Source organism: Punica granatum, chromosome 2 (genome assembly GCF_007655135.1).
Source record: "Punica granatum isolate Tunisia-2019 chromosome 2, ASM765513v2, whole genome shotgun sequence".
NCBI lineage: Eukaryota > Viridiplantae > Streptophyta > Magnoliopsida > Myrtales > Lythraceae > Punica > Punica granatum.
The window spans coordinates 2,079,876-2,099,423 of NC_045128.1; the positions used below are offsets into that span (position 1 = coordinate 2,079,876).

At 41.9% G+C, this 19,548-nt stretch overlaps 3 protein-coding genes and 1 long non-coding RNA gene across 10 annotated transcripts; 2 read left to right on the forward strand and 2 right to left on the reverse strand.

The window, feature by feature from the left end:
- The first annotated feature begins 5,709 nt into the window (after positions 1 to 5,709).
- Positions 5,710 to 7,128, forward strand: LOC116197724. The gene is made up of 3 exons (XR_004155092.1): positions 5,710 to 6,292; positions 6,375 to 6,525; positions 6,958 to 7,128. It is a non-coding gene; the product is annotated as an uncharacterized LOC116197724 (long non-coding RNA).
- A 2,217-nt stretch (positions 7,129 to 9,345) lies between these two features.
- On the forward strand, positions 9,346 to 12,554 carry LOC116197868 (protein KINESIN LIGHT CHAIN-RELATED 2). 2 transcript variants are annotated; one of them, XM_031528126.1, is made up of 3 exons: positions 9,346 to 9,893; positions 10,064 to 12,004; positions 12,147 to 12,554. In XM_031528126.1, exons 2-3 carry the CDS (start codon positions 10,068 to 10,070, stop codon positions 12,358 to 12,360), a joined length of 2,151 nt encoding a protein of 716 aa, XP_031383986.1. In that variant the 5' UTR covers positions 9,346 to 9,893; positions 10,064 to 10,067; the 3' UTR covers positions 12,361 to 12,554. The 2 variants fall into 2 exon arrangements, with proteins under 2 accessions (XP_031383986.1, XP_031383985.1); XM_031528125.1 differs by having other exon boundaries at positions 9,353 to 9,815.
- On the reverse strand, positions 12,525 to 14,426 carry LOC116197870 (GDSL esterase/lipase At3g27950). 2 transcript variants are annotated; one of them, XM_031528134.1, is made up of 5 exons: positions 14,122 to 14,426; positions 13,692 to 13,889; positions 13,433 to 13,602; positions 13,068 to 13,338; positions 12,525 to 12,975 (listed from the first exon to the last, which is right to left on the reverse strand). In XM_031528134.1, exons 1-5 carry the CDS (start codon positions 14,378 to 14,380, stop codon positions 12,731 to 12,733), a joined length of 1,143 nt encoding a protein of 380 aa, XP_031383994.1. In that variant the 5' UTR covers positions 14,381 to 14,426; the 3' UTR covers positions 12,525 to 12,730. The 2 variants fall into 2 exon arrangements, with proteins under 2 accessions (XP_031383994.1, XP_031383993.1); XM_031528133.1 differs by having other exon boundaries at positions 13,068 to 13,353.
- Positions 14,427 to 15,092: 666 nt separating this feature from the next.
- Positions 15,093 to 18,980, reverse strand: LOC116197869 (L-aspartate oxidase, chloroplastic). Of its 5 annotated transcripts, none has more exons than XM_031528130.1 (8): positions 18,694 to 18,980; positions 18,117 to 18,258; positions 17,535 to 17,898; positions 16,982 to 17,224; positions 16,710 to 16,766; positions 16,532 to 16,612; positions 16,366 to 16,427; positions 15,093 to 16,230 (listed from the first exon to the last, which is right to left on the reverse strand). In XM_031528130.1, exons 2-8 carry the CDS (start codon positions 18,248 to 18,250, stop codon positions 15,207 to 15,209), a joined length of 1,965 nt encoding a protein of 654 aa, XP_031383990.1. In that variant the 5' UTR covers positions 18,251 to 18,258; positions 18,694 to 18,980; the 3' UTR covers positions 15,093 to 15,206. The 5 variants fall into 5 exon arrangements, with proteins under 5 accessions (XP_031383990.1, XP_031383989.1, XP_031383988.1 ...); XM_031528129.1 differs by having other exon boundaries at positions 18,117 to 18,261; XM_031528128.1 differs by having other exon boundaries at positions 18,656 to 18,980.
- Between the last annotated feature and the right edge of the window lie 568 nt (positions 18,981 to 19,548).

Below are 19,548 nucleotides of genomic sequence, written 5' to 3' on the forward strand. Positions count from 1 at the left end.
TTGCGGATTGTCTCCCCAAGTCGGGGTTAGCCGGGACTCAGAGTTTGTTGCTTGGTTGTAATTTTCTTTTCAATTATGTGTTGTACTTCCTTTCCTCTATGTTTTGTTGTTCTTAGTTTAGTCAGCCTCTGTTTCATCTCACTGCATCTCCGTTTTGCTTTATCAGATTGTACTAAAGCTTGTTGGCTTTTGTGTTGGGCTTGCATGCCCCTTTTTGTTATTAGTAAATCTTGAGCTATCAAAACAAAAAACAAAAAAACAAAAGGGTGTCAAGTGATTACACTGATCAGTTCTAACTCTTTAGGTTTATTTCCATAACTATATATATGTATAAAAACTATGTATATATCTATGTACACATACAAGCATATATATTTCATGGAATTTTTGTTTAACTGAAAAATATTTATTGCTTGGCCGAGCTGACCAAGGGAGAGATAGAATTTACGTGGCCAAAAGTTAGACATATTTATGCTCATTGTCAAAATTGGAAATATATGAAACTTTAGCTATATATATCGGTATGGCTAGCTGGTCACAGTGTGTATTATATGTGGGTGTATTTATCTATGCATATATCATAGATATGCATATACACTAAGAGCACACTTCCCAATATTCATCGTATCTTCTCGAACCTCTATACTCAAAATGGTCGGTTTTGGCCCACCCTCCAATCAAAAACTAACATCGATATGTTGTCTGTCTGCATGTACATTTGCATATATCGCATAGGAGACAAAAGGCACACTTATTCCGGGTTTATTATATGTATACTTAATGTGCATTCTAAGAACATATTTATGTGTTTTCTGATATTTCTATAACGTTAATAATGGCGCAAGCAAGCTTGGAGATCTGTTAATGAACGTGAAATTTATGTTTTATTTGGTCTATTGATTTTATGGGCTATACAAGGAGAGTTGCCAGTTGGCAGCTCTTCCCAAGACATGTCATATTTCGTGTACGAGTGTCACTGAATTTGTTACTACACTTATTTCAGTACGTTGATATGGTCTAGACCTCGCCCGATTATTCTCTACATGGTTAGAGAAAGAGAAAGAAAGAGAGCGAGAGAAAGGGACAAAGAAGTGTGATAAAGATAAATATGATGAGATCAAAAAAGGATATAGCGCAGTGACACACGCATTTTCCTATTTACTTAGAAGTCGCGGGTTCGATATTTAGTGGGACTATCCGTATCTCTTTATTAATTATTTAGAATTTCTCTTTTATTCTACTAAGTTTTGACCTCTTTGTAATAAAATAAAATAAAAAGATTAACATGATTGGCCGTGCATCATTTTGACCAAGAACATGCCCCATGCCAAGTTTATAGAGAAAAAAGGTACAGTACATGGGAAAGTCAAAGGGAAAAGGGTCATGGAACCTTTGAAAGATGGATGAAAGAAGATATGCTTTTAGGTGGACTCTCTGACCACAGGAATATTCACAAAATGGGGAGGACACGTTGTCCTTTCTCGAATATTATTTCAATTCTATTGGATTGTATCGCTCATAATATTCTATTGATCGATGTTCCATTAAAACGGATAGCTAGCGCGTCAATCAAGACATAGGAACATCATAACCATATATTCTTTTTCTATTGCCGGAAATTATTCATGGACGTATGAGAAACATCGCTAATCATTATCGAATTTAGAATCCCCACATATCGAGAAGACTGCAACTAAAGTAGATTCTCTCCCTTATCTCTTACCTGTCATGAAATTAATCTTGTCATAACATCCACTGATTTACTATTTTACTTAATAGCCAGGTTGAACTTGGAGGAGCCTTGCGTCCTATTGGGTATGATCATATATGTAGCATTAGCCCCTGTTCACATTGTGGGAATTGGCCCAAGAAGTTCTGATATTGGGCCTCCAGGAGACAATAACACGTGCATGACCTCGATTCAATAAAGCCTGCACCACTTGGTCTAGTTGGTTGAAGAACAATATGGGATTAACCCAAGAGCAATTTGCTTCGAATTCTTCAGAGAATCCGATAAAAATAAAGATTTCTTTTGTTTACCAATTCCAGCATGTATGGACGTACGTGGTTCATTATTACGTACAAGCGCTCGAATTTAGAGTCGGTCTTATCCCTCTTTGATCACTTTGTGTCTCACCTGTGCGATCTGATTGGATTTATACAAGTCACGCAGCACTAAAATTTCAATTTAAATTTCCACGAAGTACAGTTATTTGGTGATGACTGATGAGATCACACAAAACAATTTCTTTTCCATGTTTGAATTTTCTTACATCACTCTCTCAGATTTGTTCTCATTCCGAGGTTTCCATTCGACTGATGTAGATGGTCGTCGTTGTTATTTGGCCTGTGAAGATATGATTATATATCGTGTTAATAGCCCAAAAATGCACGACCTTTACACTTTTTTCTGATTTTAGCATTATCTTTCATTTTAGTCTCAAATCAAGCACGATATTGAATGTTCCTTCAATTTTAATGGTAGTGCCACTTATCGTTACGTTATTAGATGAATGGGTCCCACTTATTTTTATTTAATAAAAAAATTCTTAAGAATAAAAAAGGGTTCCGCTAAGGCCCTGAAGGAGGAGGGTGCCGGCGATGGTGGCCCTGATTGCGACCACCACTGTCCCAATCAGGGTTAGCAACGACCCTTGCTATCCGGGGCTCCTTCGATTCCGTCGGTGGTGGCCGCATCATTGCCGACCCCAATTGGGGCGGTGGTGGCCGCAATCAAGGCCACCACTGTCTACCTCCTTCTCCTTTGGGCCTCAGCCTATCGGTCGACCCTTTTTTAAAATTTTAGAAATTTTTAATAAAATAAAAATAAGTATGACCCACTCATCCAATAGCATGACGATACATGGCACTACCATTTAAAATTGACGGAAAACTTAACTTCGTGCTAGATTTAAGGCTAAAATGAAATGTCGTACTTTTCTGAGTAATTTTTGAAATGTTGTGTTAGAATCAGAAAAAAGTGTAAATACCATGTTTTTTTTAGACTATTAACCCTTATATATCTATTCATTTTCTTTAAAGGTAACTACGTGCAGCACGCACTTTGTGCGGATGCATAAAAAGAAATAATTAAATTTAGTTTGCTCAATTTTCTATTGAGAATGTTTTAATTTATCTGAATTTTTTTCCAATAATATTGTTTTTAGTATTTTATTCGTGATGGATAATTTTTTAAATTTTTTCAAGAAAATATGTAGTACACCTCAATATACTACATATATAGAATGTAGAAAATGTCTTCCCATTATCCTACGTACATACGCAAAATGTAGAAAAATGTGAAGAGATTGATAGAAATGAGCAAATAAGGTACAAATCTCCCGTCAAGAATTCAATTATGCGAACAATCGAAGAGACGTTTAATCACGAGTCGAGGGTTTCAAAGAAGTGAATCATATTCGATCTTCCGACTTGATTAGTCAGATCTCATTGGGCTCTGAATACCAAGGTACACACCGAAAAAAAAAAGAGTGAATTCTAGCTCATCCTCCTATTATGACTCATCTTTTATGTACTATAATTGATTTTAAAAAATATATATTGAAAAAATAATCGGAAGCTGATGCATCACTATATTTAGATTCCCTTTCATGCTATTTGTTGCTGTACCAAACCCATTTAACACTAGCAGTTAGCAAATGTACATCAAAGGTAGGAATAGCCACTAACTATTTCTCTCTTATTATGCTTAATTTAATTTCTGGCCCAAGAAATTAACGAAGATCATAGTCTCATTATAAATTAGAAAAATGATGAGTAAATTTTTTTTACCGAAATATTGTTTCAGTATAGTTATATCAAACCATGACATACGCTCAAAATAACCGACCGATTATGTTTTTGTGAATAAGATGTACATGCAAGCCAAGAAATAAGAGAAAATCCCGTTGATCAGACTCCTACGCGATTGTGTACGACATGGGACATGAGGAATTAATGGAGTAGCTAAACATCAGAACAAAAACCGCCCCAAAGCCATTAGTTGCACCATCAGAATATTCTGATTTAGGATATTATTTACTAATACTGTGGCTTTACGATATACGTTATTATGTATGTACGCTTATTAATATATTATAGTGAACATGTGTGTGTGTGCGCGCGTGAGTTTGTCATTGGATTTAATTAATTGCATGCCCTTTATTTTAGGCGTTCTTCTTGTATTCTGCTTCAGGTTATCCAACCAATATACGACTCCTGCGACATCAATCATTGGATTCTGTCCCTTTTTAGCCTTTTCTTTTTTAAGTGTGATTTTATATGTATGTATATGGGCCTTCAATATATAATTATTCTTTAACGCAACAATAAAATTATGTAGATTTGATCATATAAATGATAGGCTACATTTTTTTGAGCATTCAATTGAAAAGATTTCTTTAATCTGCAAAGATATATGATACAAAAAATAATTTATATATTTATATAGAAAAACACATTTTTAAACGTCACTGATCACTTAGCTTTTTTCTTTCTTTCTTTTTCTTTTTCTTTTTTGGCCAAACCTTTTTTGTATTATCACAGTAACTTTCTGCAAGATCATGATAATCCAAATTAAGAAAATTGTGCAGAAAGCTAGCTTAGGACTTTCATATTTATCAATGGAGGAATATTTGCTCCCACCATCTGTTCTTTTTGCTTTCTTTAATTTAATTAATTATTCTTCAGTCAAGATAAAGTAAAATTATAAACAAAATTCCTTAAATGAGATAATTCGAGAGTTCTAGCCCTTTCAATTGGATATACATACATGTGTGTGTGTGTGTGTGTGCGCGCCTTCGATTTATATGATTCGGGTAGGGTAAGTCTAAAAATCTGAACCCTAAAATATTGGGGGGAGAAAAAACAAATACACAAGATAAATGGAGTCAATATAAACACCTACCCGCCATACAGGAAGTTGTACCCTCAGAATATATTCTTGTTGTGATCAATTAATCCTTTTGAATAAGGATGACTTACCATATACACATATATAAGTTTAGTTTCTATGACGTAACTACGCCCCCATCCTCTTTTGGAACACGGATTAGTCTTAAAATCGATACTACACCATGATGTTCAAATGTTTGCTGCTTTGCTATATATGTGTTACAGAATTGAGTGTGATGAAGAGCAAAGTAACTCTCAATTTTCCAACTATTGATAAGAGATAAGTGCGTACTATATAGAGGACTTTAATTAATTAAGCTTTCGGATACATATGGAATTGAACCCAATTGAATGCAGTTCCTGAACCAACTATCTCACCAGTCCTGGATTACTAGCTATCGTATAAAGATTAATAATCAAAGTTCTTATGGAAAAAAAAAAGAGCTCTTTTTTCTTTTTTCTTTTTTTGGGTTAGGTATATATATATATATATATATATATATTATAACACAATAATAAATGTATATAGTGCTTGTCCCTCAACAATACCAATCATTTGATTTGATTATGTACACATCTTGTCTATGAAAGCCATGTATATAGATTTAGGGATGTGCATGGGTACATGGTAGAACCGGAACCGGTTGGACCCTACCCTAACGGGTAGGTTCTGGGTAATTCTAACAGGGTAGGGTTTGGGTAGAAAAATTGAGAACCGGTGATTTCCGGTTCCTATCTACAGAATACCTAGAATCGGAACAGGAATCGGGATCCGGAACCGGATGATATTATTAAAAAAAAAGTATAAAGCCCAAGCTGGCTGTGTCTCAGCGACTGAGTTAAGCTTCTAAATCGAAATCCCTAATTTTCCTTCGTCTTCGACTCTCCAAGGCTGCCCACTGCCTAATCTCTCCGTCTCCGACTCTCCTTCTAGCTCTTCTCCAAATCCCTAACAGTCGATGGTCGCTTTCTCTAGCCATCCCCCGGTAGACTGGTACGAATCCCTCCCGTTCACAGCTTCACCCCTTCTCAAGCTCGCCAAGCCCATCTCCCATTCTCGCCCCTTCTCCCTCATCAAAGTCCTCACCCCACTCACAGTCGTCCCAGCAGCTGCCTATACCCCTTATCCCGTCTCCACTCCAGCAACCCATCTGAAGCTCTTCGGCTCCTTCGTCGCCAGATGCATCTCTTCGTCGTCCGTGAACTCGGCCCACACCCTCGAGTGGAACGAGCCCGTCTCCTGCTCTGAGTTCGGAGCACTGTCAAATTAATGATGATGGTGAGATCTAGCTTCGTGGAAGAAGCCATAAAAGCATTATATGCTATTTCAGCTTTGATTTGGAACAATTTCCCTGGTCAGCAGATGTTTTATGCTGAAGCAGGAGATCTGATGATTCAGGTAAAGTTGTTCGTATTGTGAAAATGTTTTGCTGTCAACAATGTTGTGGTGGCTTTCTGACTGATAGCTTATGGATTTTCAGGATATTCTGACCAACTCAAGCATTGACATAAGGCTTTGGAGGAAAGCCATATTTCTTGTCGGGGACCTAGCAGAGTAGATGCTAGCGGATTCGATGTCGAGGTGGATGCAAAGTCCTCAATCCCTGTCCAGGCTTATTTCTTTTCCACAAGGTCTGTTCTTGATTCCCTTTCCCATTTCTCGTCCATCTTTTCTTCATTGTTTTAATCTTTTCAAGTATCATTTAGAAATGGAGCTACATGAAGGATTCGATGTGTTGTTCTGAATTCGAAATTTCTACTCAAATCGAGCTTAGCTTAGTGAAGGTATCACAAGAATTGGGAAATTTTCTGGTGAATAGGCAAGAGAAAAATGGTAACATGAAGAAACATTGTAGAAAGACATGCTTCAGGGTTGCTTCCTGAGATGAGGAAGGATGGTAAGACCTCATTTACAGATTACTTGATGAAATTAGTTTCTTTCTTCAAAGAGGTATCAGCATTGTTGGTTCTTCCTGCCTTAGATTTAGGGAGCTTGCTTGTTCAACATGTCTGATTAATTTCTTGAGAACTTTTTAGATTTTCAAACTTGATTTCTTGCTGTAGGAATATAGAGTATGAGGTGAGAGAGAAGCCGGCACTAAGCACATGGACGGGATGGGATATTTTGTTTGTGGATGGATGGGATATTTTCGGTTTAATTTAGCAAGATGAAAAATTTTACAGGTTCCAATAGGGTACTCAGAACCTGTGGTATAATACAGGTTCCGGGTAGGGTCCGGATCCAGGATTCAACAGGGTAGGGTCCGGTTCTAAAATCTTGAAATCGGTCCCTTACAGGGTAGGGTTTGGGTATCGTGAAAAAAACAGGATACCCGGAACCAATCACCCCTATATAGATTGTTCCTGCTAGCAATATATCTGCTCGATCTTATTATGAATCATTAAAAAAATATGATTAATTATTTTTCCCATATGCTAATGATTAATTCACTATCTAATGATATACATATATATTACAGGTGGAAAAAGGAAGAGAGAGAGAAAGAGAAATGAAATGATACATATATAATTCTATCATTCGCCCTTTTTGTCCAGCTTTGTCATCTACTTGACCTTTTTTTTTTCTAATTTTTTCGGAAGAAGCAATTTTATTAAACACACCATAATTTATATTATTGGGATGACTGCGTCGAGACCACCAGCCAACATAACTATTTGACTTCCGACCACGGGGTCAGCCGAAACACTACCAACTAAGACATCGTTGAGGCCATCAGCCAACATAACGACTATCGTGCCAACAATGTGGCCAACCACATAGACCCTTATTAAGCAAACCCACAACATAAAAAACATCAAGAAATTACACCCACGGGATTTTAACCAGATTTGACCCCGCACGATACATGACAAAACAATCGACCACAATCTAAGCAGACCAAGCACAATTTCGTATGGACACCAGGGTGGTAGACAGAACATTGAAGAGGTGAGAACCATTGGACTACGTCAGTAAATCGTCAATGATGATCATCGATGGTAACCAGAGTTTTCTTTTGGTGGGGAACAGGGGCGGTGACCATAAAAGATACAAGAGGTACCGATTAGGATGGGCTGAGTGGCCATGGTTTGGATCTGAGCCAAGAATGACCATTCAGGAGAACCGAGGGCGCTCGATCAAGATGGAGGAACGGCTATGGAGGAGTGGCAGTGAAGGAACAAAACTCAACGGTGGAAGAATGGGGTGGTGAAGGACTTGAGGAGGGGGGGCAGGGAAAATTGATAGAGACAAATGAAAGAAAAAGAAGGACTAATCAGATCGAGTTCGTCGAGCGCGCTAACAGTATCAAGGTTTGGGTTTCTTATGATTTGGGGAGGAAGGAGAAGAGGAGAGACAGAAAGCAGCAATTTATTACTGATTTTTGTTATTGCGTTTGGTAACATAATGAAATTTTATTTAATTTGATTTAGTTTGATTTCATGTGATAAAGACAAAAATAATTGGAAAATTTATAAATAAAATTAAAGAAAAAAATTAAAAAATAATGATTGTATTGTTGATTTGATGAAAAAGTAATGAATAGTTTAAATAATTTAATATTAAAAAAATAATTATAATAATAGATAATAAAAAATTTGTGAGATAATTTATTATTAAAATAAAGAAAAAGATAAAACTATAATGATTGTGTCACTAAATTATAGCAAAAGTAAAATGATATTGAATTAAGTTTAATTTGGTTTTGTTTCCAAATGGACCAATGTGTTTTTGGCCTTTCATCTACTTGACCTTACTAAACTAATTCATGTCCAAAGTAATATCGATATAATCAACTGGTTTGATGCTGGACGTGTGAACCCAAAGTTCCTTAAACACGAAAACAATGATATATTCACAGACACCTGGCTGAATAATATACTCTTGTAAATTGGTTATCGTTTGCAAAATTAAAAGCACTACTCAGTAAATTGCTTATAGACATCTCTTAAGGTGGTCGGAGTTTTGTCTGCTCCAAAAGTGTTTCGGCCTCTGAATATAGTGCAAATCGAATCTTAATATTCTTTAAAGCACTTTAGCCCTATTATGATTGGGGCACTAATAATTATAAATTAAGCCGACAGAATTAGAACTAAATAAGGCTTAATCATAGGCTTATTATCAAGAATCTTCTCGAAGGGACGAATCAAAGGCCAGTGATTGATGCCCAACTTTTTATATACGCTGCGGCTCCACTCACCCCCTATGGCCCACACACTCATCCACTTTTGGGTCCAGGGGCCGAACCAGATTTGGCCGGCTGGATGTGTTCCACGGGAGATCCGATCGGACCGTGCTGAACCCGCCACGTGGCAGACAGTAACAGCGCCGTCATATGTAAGATATCGGCGGAGACCTCGGGGGGGCGGCCATGACTTCCGTGGCAAGAACCGTTAATAATGGCGCCAAGTTGCTGCCGTCTCCCTCACGAACAGCTAAAATCTGCTGTTTAAAAAAAAAAAATAGAAAAGGAATTTCCTCTGTCTTCAGCTTCCATGGCGGATTGATTCATCAGAAACAGAATTGAATGTAGAGAGAGAAAGTAGAGAGAGAGAAGGGTGGGGGAGAAGTCGCCTTCTTCATTGCTTCAACATTCCACCTCTTCTATCTCTCTCTCTCTCTCTCTCTCTCTCTCTTTCATCTGGAGAATTATATTCTCAAATTCCCCGATCTGCCCTCATCTCGATACCCTTTTTCTTATTTGTATTCGTATTCGTCCTCGTTCCCCTGGTCGTCGTCGTTGTCATCTTCTTCTGCCTACTCCTATCAGTTCTTGAAACAGCATATATATATATATATATATATATACAACCAACAAGAACGGAGACATATCAACCCCCTCGTCACCTCTTTCATTCCATAGTTGCGGAGTGCCCGGAGGAGAATTTAATTCCTGAGCCTTTCCCTTCACGTAACTCCAAAGGTATGTCTATGGTCTAGTCCTCTCCGCCGAACCTTGGATCATTCCAGTCTTCTTCCCGCTTTGCTGTTACATCATTGTGTACAAGCTCCTTTGCTCTTGTTCTTGTTTGTTCTGAGTTTGTTTGTCCGGTGTTCGCGGATACTGTGTTTCGAGCTTTAGAGTTTTCTGTATTGGAACCTTGGTTTCTTTAATTTGGTGGTGGCTGCATCGCATTTTAACTGAGATGAGTCCGGCTTGCTCTGTTTCAGTTCAATGCCTGGCCGAGCAATGGAAGCTGCTTCTTGCGTGTTAGATGAGCCGACGGGGAACATAAACAACCTGCCATTCCCTAAGGAGAGGTTCAGCCAGCAGATGTCTCCCAGAAGCCCCCTGAGTCCCGACACTCCCCGGAGCGACTCGATTGATCTTGCGCTTGATGGGGTCCTGGACACTTCCATTGAGCAGCTTTACCACAATGTGTGCGAGATGCAGAGCTCCGATCACTCACCTTCAGGGCCGAGCTTCTTGTCGTATGGGGAGGAATCGAGGATCGACTCGGAACTGTGCCACCTTGTCGGGTATTTTGGGGACTTGGAGATCACGAAAGAGGTGGTCATGATGGAGAATGGAGAGCAGAATGATGGAGGAAGCGATTCGATCCGGAGTGGCAGCGATGACCCAAAGAAGAAAGCGAGCAAGTTCATCGGGGAAAACCCAAAGAAGCTCCAGATGAGTATTTCTTCTTCTCCGAATTCCAGGATGCAATTGGCAAATCCTAGACCTCTTAGTGGGAGGAAGAACAGGACTCCCGCTCCGAGGAAGCAAAGGAATCCCGGTCTTCCCTCGGTGAAGTTTCAGAAGGTAAAAGAAGCTTCTGGTGATTCGGGTTTGGACAACTCGGACCTCGGGCCATTCTTGCTTAAGCAGACACGGGATATGGTGGCGAGTGGGGAAAATCCTCGGAAAGCCCTCGAGTTCGCTGTTCGGGCGGTGAAGTGCTACGAGAAATGCTCGGACGGGGAAAAATCGAGCTTAGAGCTCGTTATGTGCCTCCACTTTTTAGCTGCAATTTACTGCAAGTTGGGCCAGTACAGTAAGGCAATCCCCATCCTTGAGCGGTCCATCGAGATTCCAGTGCTGGAAGAAGGTGAGACCCATGCCTTGGCGAAGTTCGCAGGTTGTATGCAGCTTGGGGACACATACGCAATGCTGGGTCAGATCGAGAACTCAATTCTGTTCTACACGGCGGGGTTGGAGATACAAAAGCAGTTTCTGGGCGAAACGGACCCGAGGGTGGGTGAAACCTGCCGGTATGTGGCCGAGGCTCATGTTCAGGCCCTGCAGTTCGACGAAGCCCAGAAACTATGCCAGATGGCCCTCGACATCCACCGGGAGAGCGGGTTAATTGAGGAGGCTGCAGACAGGAGGCTCATGGGGCTAATATGCGACTCGATGGGGAATTACGAATCTGCTCTTGAGCATTTAGTCCTTGCAAGCATGGCTATGGCATCAAGTGGCCAGGAACTCGACGTGGCTGCAATTGATCAGAGCATCGGGGATGCATACCTATCCTTGGCCCGGTACGACGAGGCTATATGTGCATATCAGAAGGCACTCACTGTGTTCAAGTCAGCAAAGGGTGAGAATCACCCCACAGTAGCCTCAGTGTTTGTCCGGTTGGCAGACTTGTACAACAAAATTGGGAAGTTCAAGGAGTCGAAGTCCTACTGCGAGAATGCATTAACAATCTATGGCAAGGCCAACCCCGGGATCCCATCAGAGGAGATTGCTGCAGGGCTTATCGATGTCTCTGCCATCTACCAGTCCATGAACGAACTCGAGCAGGCACTCAAGTTACTTAAGAAAGCTCTGAGAATCTACGGGAATGCCCCGGGACAGCAGAGTACGGTTGGAGGAATCGAGGCCCAGATGGGGGTCATGTACTACATGATGGGGAATTTTGCTGATTCGTATGACACGTTGAAAGCCTCGATTTCAAAGTTCCGAGAGAGTGGTGAGAAGAAGTCTGCTTTGTTTGGAATCGCCTTGAACCAGATGGGTCTTGCCTGTGTCCAGCGTTATGCGATAAATGAAGCTGCAGAACTGTTTGAAGAGGCAAGGGATATCCTGGAGAACGAATACGGTCCCTATCACCCCGATACGCTGGGAGTCTACAGCAATTTGGCTGGCACATATGATGCAATGGGCAGGTAGAAATCCTCTTTCGGTCCCGAGATTGGTTCCGGTTTATGGTTTCCTCGGCTGATTAATGTCTCGATGTTCCTTTTCCCTAAGCAACCCAATACTCAATTCCTTATTAGACTTATACACGTCTGTTCAATGTTTCTGCAGGGTGGATGATGCAATCGAGATTTTGGAGTACGTGGTGGGGATGAGAGAGGAGAAGCTCGGGACGGCAAACCCTGACGTGGATGATGAGAAGCGAAGGTTAGAGGAGCTGCTGAAAGAAGCTGGGAGAGTCAGGAGCAGGAAGTCGAGGAAGCTGGAAACCTTACTAGACAACAACTATCGAAACACGAATGGCGATGGCATCATTTTCCTGTAATGTATGCTTCTAATGTATATTTGTTCAGTGTAAAGCTTAGTGCAGGATAGAGGGCTTGCTTGTTCATTCATAAGAATTCCGACTATGAGATGATTTTGCGAGAGGAAATTATCAGGTTGATGGAGTGTTCTGTAATGTTTCATTTGTATTACTTTGAATTGCAATAAAAGAAAGGTTGGAGTTTCATTTTCTAATTTTGGTACACCAGACTCAATATGGCAACTCAAGCGGAACTGAATTCTAAGGGAATTTCGTTTTCCAGTCTCGAACTTCTCTGTTAATTTATTCATTGCGAGTTTTCTACCTTGTTATACCGAAATATGATAAGAGACTACAGCTGGAAACTTACGATATAACGTTCCGACCTGGCTCACTTCCTTGCCCGACAAGCTCCCTCTATAGGAACTGGCGGATCATAATAGGAGCCATTGAGGATTCTGTTAGCAATCCATCGGTTAGCCGCCTCTGTGTAGTGAATCCCGTCCCAACTCACATGCCTCGAAGGATCATTGCACGGGCTCCCATACAAGGTTCCATTTACAACCTTCCTCTTCCCACAGTTAATATGGTACCCATAGAAACTCCCACAGCAGAAGCTTGTTGGGTCCACAAAACCTGCATAATAATAGACCTATCATATTCCGATCTGAAATGTCCTGAAAAAGAGTACGATCATAAGACCCCCAGAGGCACGATTCTTTCCTCACCTAGATGCTTAGCTTCGCTAACGAGTGCATATTTGGCCGAATACACATCCACATAGGTAAAAACTGCAGCCGGAAGCTGCTTCCTCAACCTTAGGACAGTGTCCTTGAGCTGTTTATTGAACTCCCGAGCCATCTCATTCTGGGGCGCAACGCATCCACTCTCGTCCAGATTGGTGGGTTTTGAGGGATCGTATATAACTGAATAAGGCAAGCACCCGAGGGGGCCCGTATTGTGTATCCAGAAGAACCTCGCTCCTTCCTCGTATAGTTGCTGATCAGACACAAACTTCCATTAAAGATCTTAGGAAAAGTTCTACGAATTAAAGAATGGTTTTACTCTGCCCAGTTAATAAATTCTTGCTTACGTGCACTGCCTGTGAGAACTGCATCAGGATATCGGGAACTGATGCCCGGACTCGTTTCTCAGTCATATGCTGAAATCCATAGGCGAGGTCATTCTGCCCTATGTCAAATGTGTACAGCGCCTCTGAAAATTCCCGGGGCCTCGGCAGTCTGTTTATGAGCTCTTGATTTTCTGAAACATATGGTAAGGTGGATTATCTATTCGATTAAGATATACACAGCCTCGTTACATAATGGAAGGTATAAGAATGGATTGCATACTCTGCTGGAATTGGATGTAGAGAGCTGTTGTCCGTGCTTTGAACTGCAGGAATTGCGCGATTTGAATGCCAAGATGGAATGGACTGTAGCCACCAGGACGAATGGATGACCCACCAGTTGCAAAGTTCGCCCCGTGCCGGAAGTTCATCCCCAGGGAATCGAGGTACGGATTCAGATAAGGCAGTTTCAGGGTCTCAGCTGAAATAGGATAAGAAATGTTCGTGGGACAACAGATAAGTGCATAAAACTGCAACTAGGATTCTCTTTCCCAATGTTCCCATCCCTTTGTAGTTTGTACCAAACCCGACATTTTCATACCAAAGACGACATTGCTGTAGTATGAAAGATGTCCAGGAAGCCCGATGAAATGACAGCCTGGAGGCTGAAGCTGTGAGCGAGCACTTCCGAACAGATCAGAGGTTAGGCATACCGATAAAATCAATTATGAGCCGGCCGTCGCAGCTCCTCCCGGAAGGGTGCCCAAAGAAGGTCTCCCCATTGGGCGCAGTGACTTCAGACAACGCTGCTGACGCTCCTCCGGTGTCTGAATTTGAGTCTCCAAAATTGTACACTGCCGGGAAGCTACAACTCCTCGAACCCCCACTGCCAACCGCAGCCGTCTCTGGCAGCCGAACCAGCGCTCCTGCCAGCTGCACGAGTACCAAAAAGGGTGCGAGAGTGTCCATCATTGCTTGAGCAGCAATGGTGGTTGAATGGAAGATGAGGAGTGAAAGTGATTACTGATTAGTGAGAACTTCCGGTTGCGCTTGGCCGTAATGGAGACAATGACAGGCAGTGGTCTCTGGCTTCGCCCATAAATTGCCGTGGGACCATCCAATCCCGACAAATGTGTCCTTTCGCGCCATCTTTGTCTTTTTGTCTCAGTTCAGTTTTGGTGTCTCATGAGATCAACCCATGCTCTCAGGAAAACCGAAATGACAAATATGCAAAACTCAGTGCTTAGACTCCAGAACGGTAGGTTCGAACTTCGACTCGACTCCGACACTGTGCACACTCTGTTGGATCCATATCGTGAAGAATCTTTTTCGTAGTACTCTCGACTTTCGACAACTAAGATTGATTAACGTAGTTCTCAAGTATTTACACCGGTCCATTTCAGAAAGACCCTAGTTTAGGCTTTTCCCCAACATTGAACTGCGCTCTGAAGCACTCCTAGGCCTAACATGATCAAGACTCAGGGCCTCAGGCACAATTTAAAACTCTCTTCTCTGCAGAAATGCGGTGTGTCCCGCAACGCTACCCTGTATGAACATGATGTCGTGAACGCAACGTGGATCAAATCACATAGTCGAACTGTGAGACTAAGAAGATTTCAGACAGCATAGTGATCTGCTCTTTCTAAGTGATTGTGGTGCTTTCTGAGACGTGAAAGGAGAGGAGTGCAAAAGAATCAGACCTGTCGCAATCTCAGTGGAATCAATTCAAATGGTCATGCTACGTTACAATTTTTTCTGAGGGGAAAGGAAAAATCGACAGGGCAACTGCCGCATTCCACTAACAGATGGGTTGCTTTTGAAGCTGCCTCGAGCTCCATGTGCTGTTCACGGATGAGCACGGGAATATAATTGTGGGGAGCCTCTTGCTCTCTTCGAGGTGGGGAAAATCGACCGTATAGTGGAGCCCGCGGCTCTCGTGCCGTGCGAGGGCACTGCTGACAACGAGCTTTGCGCAGCAGAATACGTTCCTCATCTCACAGGCCTCTAGGCCAACCATTGTAGGCTCCCATCCCCGTTCAAACAGGTAAGTTTCCCACTCGACCTCCAGCTCCTTGATCCTCCGCTCTGCGGTCTCGAGCCTCGTTGTAGACCTCACGATCCCCACATACTCCCACATGATGGACTGAAGCTCCCTCCTCACTCTAGCAGTAGTCCTCAAGATATCACTCACAACGCTGCTCTTGAGAGCTGATGGGACGACAGGTCGGGCCCATGAGTCAGAGGCCTCGTCTATCATGTGAAATGTCTCAGGTGATGAGATCATATCATCAATAGAGGGCTGGACAGCCCGTCGAGCGAAGACCAGGGCCTCAAGCAGGGAGTTGCTAGCAAGGCGGTTGGCGCCGTGGAGACCCGTGCATGCAACCTCACCTGCCACATACAATCCCTTGACATTCGTCTCACCCTGAAGCCCTGCTCGGACTCCCCCGCACATGTAGTGTGCTGCAGGGACCACTGGAATTGGGTCTTGGGTTATATCAAGGCCGTATTTGAGACATTCTGCAGCTATGTTCGGGAAATGAGAGAGTATTTCTTCTCTGGGCTTGTGGCTTATATCAAGGAGGACATATTTATCATTTCCCTTCTTAAGCTGATCATCTATGCTCCTCGCAACCACATCCCTCGGGGCAAGCTCTTCCCTCTCATCATACAAGGGCATGAACCTCTCCATGCCTAGGTTGTAGAGGATCCCTCCATCACCTCGAACGGCCTCAGTAATGAGGAAGGCATTTTCTCGTCTCTTGGGTGGTTTGATTGGTAGGCCCTCGTCAGCTAATGCAGTCGGATGGAACTGCACAAACCTGATCAGAAGAAAGATTCATACCAATGCATGGTATGAGATAATTTGGAATGAATAAAAAAATCAAAATACTGTTTGATTAGATATAAGTACAAATGATACGTGAGAACTCAGTTCAAGTGATTGCGTTACTTACTCCATATTGGAGATAACAGCTTGAGCTCGATGAGCCATTGCTATTCCATCTCCGGTAGCCACCTAGAAGACACGTTATTGATGGTTAATGAAAGGATGTGCTTTATCCAATATAAGACGTATCCAGTTGTAGTGAATACATGAATTTTATACTGAAGATGAAGTACCAGAGGATTCGTAGTTGAAGGATAGATATGTCCGGCCCCACCAGATGCCAGCAATGTGACCTTTGAGATAAAACGTACTACCTGGAATTTTCGAAAAAGAAAACATTCTTAACATACAAGAGACCCCACAAAATGAGTGACTGCAGATAAAGCAAGACAGGGTAATTGCTGTCACAACCTCCTGAGTTTCGGCATTCAAAGCGTCAACCCCAAGACAAACTGTGTCTGAGCCATCCTATAGTACAGTAGAAACTTACACGAGTTAATATGGAATTACTTTGGTTCCGTGGGGTACTCAGTCATTAGATGATAATGTCTTCAACCTTCTTATATGAAAATGATGCATTTAGATTGTATAATAATGTAAGTTAGGCAAGATAAGTAAGCCTTCACCTGAGAAGTGAGAAGGTCCATAATAATGTAAGGCAGGCAAGATAAGCAATATTGCACCTGAGAAGTGAGAAGGTCTATTCCGAAATGATGCTCAAACACGTGAATGTTGGGATCGTTTATGACTGCCTCAAGCAAAGCTCGCTCGATCTCTCTTCCGGTCATATCAGCCGCATGAACAATTCGGTGGTGGGAATGTCCTCCTTCTCTTGCGAGGTGAAGGTTACCATCCTCCCCATGATCGAATGACGCTCCCATAGCTATTAGTTCCCGAATCCTATCAGGCCCTTCTGTGCAAACAACCTAGTGAAATACAAAAGATTATTGATTAGATATTTCCATTAAATGGTGCTTATCATATCCTGCTCTCTGTCTGCAAAAATCCCATCAGCTTGCACGTGTAAAACCTTACACGTGAAGGGTGTTAAACCGTACTCTGGATCATCAGGGGAAGTCCAGTATGACTTATAGCCTTGCTCATGCTTAATAGAAGATACTGCATGAACCAAGGTTCACATATCAAGTCAAGTTCAAGCCTGCTATGCTGACTCGGGCTCTAAGACACCCCTACTATCCCCACAGGATTCACATTACCCAGCATAGAAATTCTTACCCTGACAGTCTCTTCATCGCACAAATGAGCCCCTGCGACGATGGTATCCCTCATGTGACTCTCCACGGAATCTGAAGGGCACAACACAGCACTAACACCACCCTGAGCATAATTCGTGTTGCTCTCATGAGGCTCAGCCTTTGTAATCACTGCCACAGACCCATGTTTGGCCACCTCAAGAGCATACCTCAGACCCGCCACTCCACTTCCAATAACTGCAAAATCGAAGAACCTTGTCGTCCTGTTTCCTAAGGACAGATTGATGGCATTCGTATGTGGCTTTGACTTTCTGGTCTGCAGAAGTGCAGACTGAGTAAAGCTACCACATCTCTGTTTCTGCAATAGTTTGGACATGCAACCGGACCTGGAAAATCAAGAAAAAGAACACACTAAGCTATGAATTTGAAGGACATTTGTACTGAAACAAGGTGTCAAACATAATTCAAGAATCACCCATTCCTAGTAGACAACACTATTACAAGAAATTCTCGGATACAAGTTGATAAGCCAGATAGCCTTTTTTATCCCAAGAGCAGATCACAATTAAAGTAGAAACCGCACGGAAAGCATTCAGATCGATACCATGAAAAGTTCTTCTTTAGGCATCTGCTGAATGCTGCACTCGTGACCGAATAAGTTTGTCGACAACCTTGCCCCTCGCTGACAGTAACCCGGTAACCCAGTTTGCCACTTCCAGCAGGGAGAACAGTTGTCATTTGCAATCCTGCTGAAGTGAAAAAAACAAGATTCAATAAGCAAAAAGGGGGCCACGACTTGAAAGCAGAAGCTCATTCAAGACAAAAGATCAAACTTTCTTCAACTTATTGCATAATACAGGTAAACTGATAAAGGAGGAGGAGGAGGAGAACAAAATCAGAGAAATCAAGACAGGACCGTATCCGCGAGCTGCTCTCGGGCAAAAGTAGTTTCTTTCATCTATCTCAGAAATGCCCAGAAAACGTATTTGTGGGTTGGATCAGAAAAAATTGGTTCTTGACACCGTTACTTACGCCCTTAGGAAGATCGGTGAGGACAAGAACATGATATAACAACCCCGCCCAGAGAAGGAACAGCCATATTACAGCAGAAGCAACAGAAATCACACATCCTCGGATACTTACAGAATGTTTATGGCACAGTTGGGTAGAATTTTCAATACCGAAACGAATCAAATCGAATGGTGGGTCTGGGTCTACTGCTTTTCCCCGGAGCAAAGAACCTGACCGACCCAGCTGCAGAGGAGGAGGTGCAATGCAATGAAATATTACTGGCGATCCCTGCGTTGACCAGCGAAGGGATATTGAATGGAAGCGCTGCCTTTGGGGAGGAGGAAGGAGACCGGAGGGGCGGAATTCTACAATTTCGAGACGCCACACCTTAATAGAGTCATAACCATCCTCGAAGTTCGCGCTTTTATGTTATTGCCCGCCGCCATTTTTTAATGTTTTTTTGTTCTTTTTTTTTTTTTTTCAATCGCTAGTCTTGGTCCTGTCCTTTTTCCTTTTCTTTTTCCTCAATTAAAGACAGTGCCTCTGCCCCTTACCTTTTCTTCATCCTTTTCCCTCTTCTGATAGAGGAGAAGAACAGAAGAAAATCGACAAAGGAGTGCAGTACAGCAACACATATTCCGGATCGTGACCCGAAAAGAATTAAATTATCGAAAGAAGAAGAAGAAACAAATTGGGCTACTACTGCCTAATTGTGGTGCTGGAAATCTTCTTTGCCCCTTTCTGCAATTTATGGGAGGAAAAAAAAAAAAAGCCCATCTCTTTTTTGTTTTTTTGTGAAAAATGTTTTGGCTGGTTTGATGTGTGTCCTTTCCAACCATCTGTTATTCCATTATTTGTCAAATAGGGAGAAATGGAAATAAATAAAGTGGAAGAAAATCATTGGGTGGATGTTATAAGACGCATTGGCCCTTTCTTCTCCTTGTCCTTTATATTTCTTTTTTTAAGATAACATTTGTATTCCACGCTATTCAAAATTTTCCGGGATCGTCGCGAAATCTCATAAT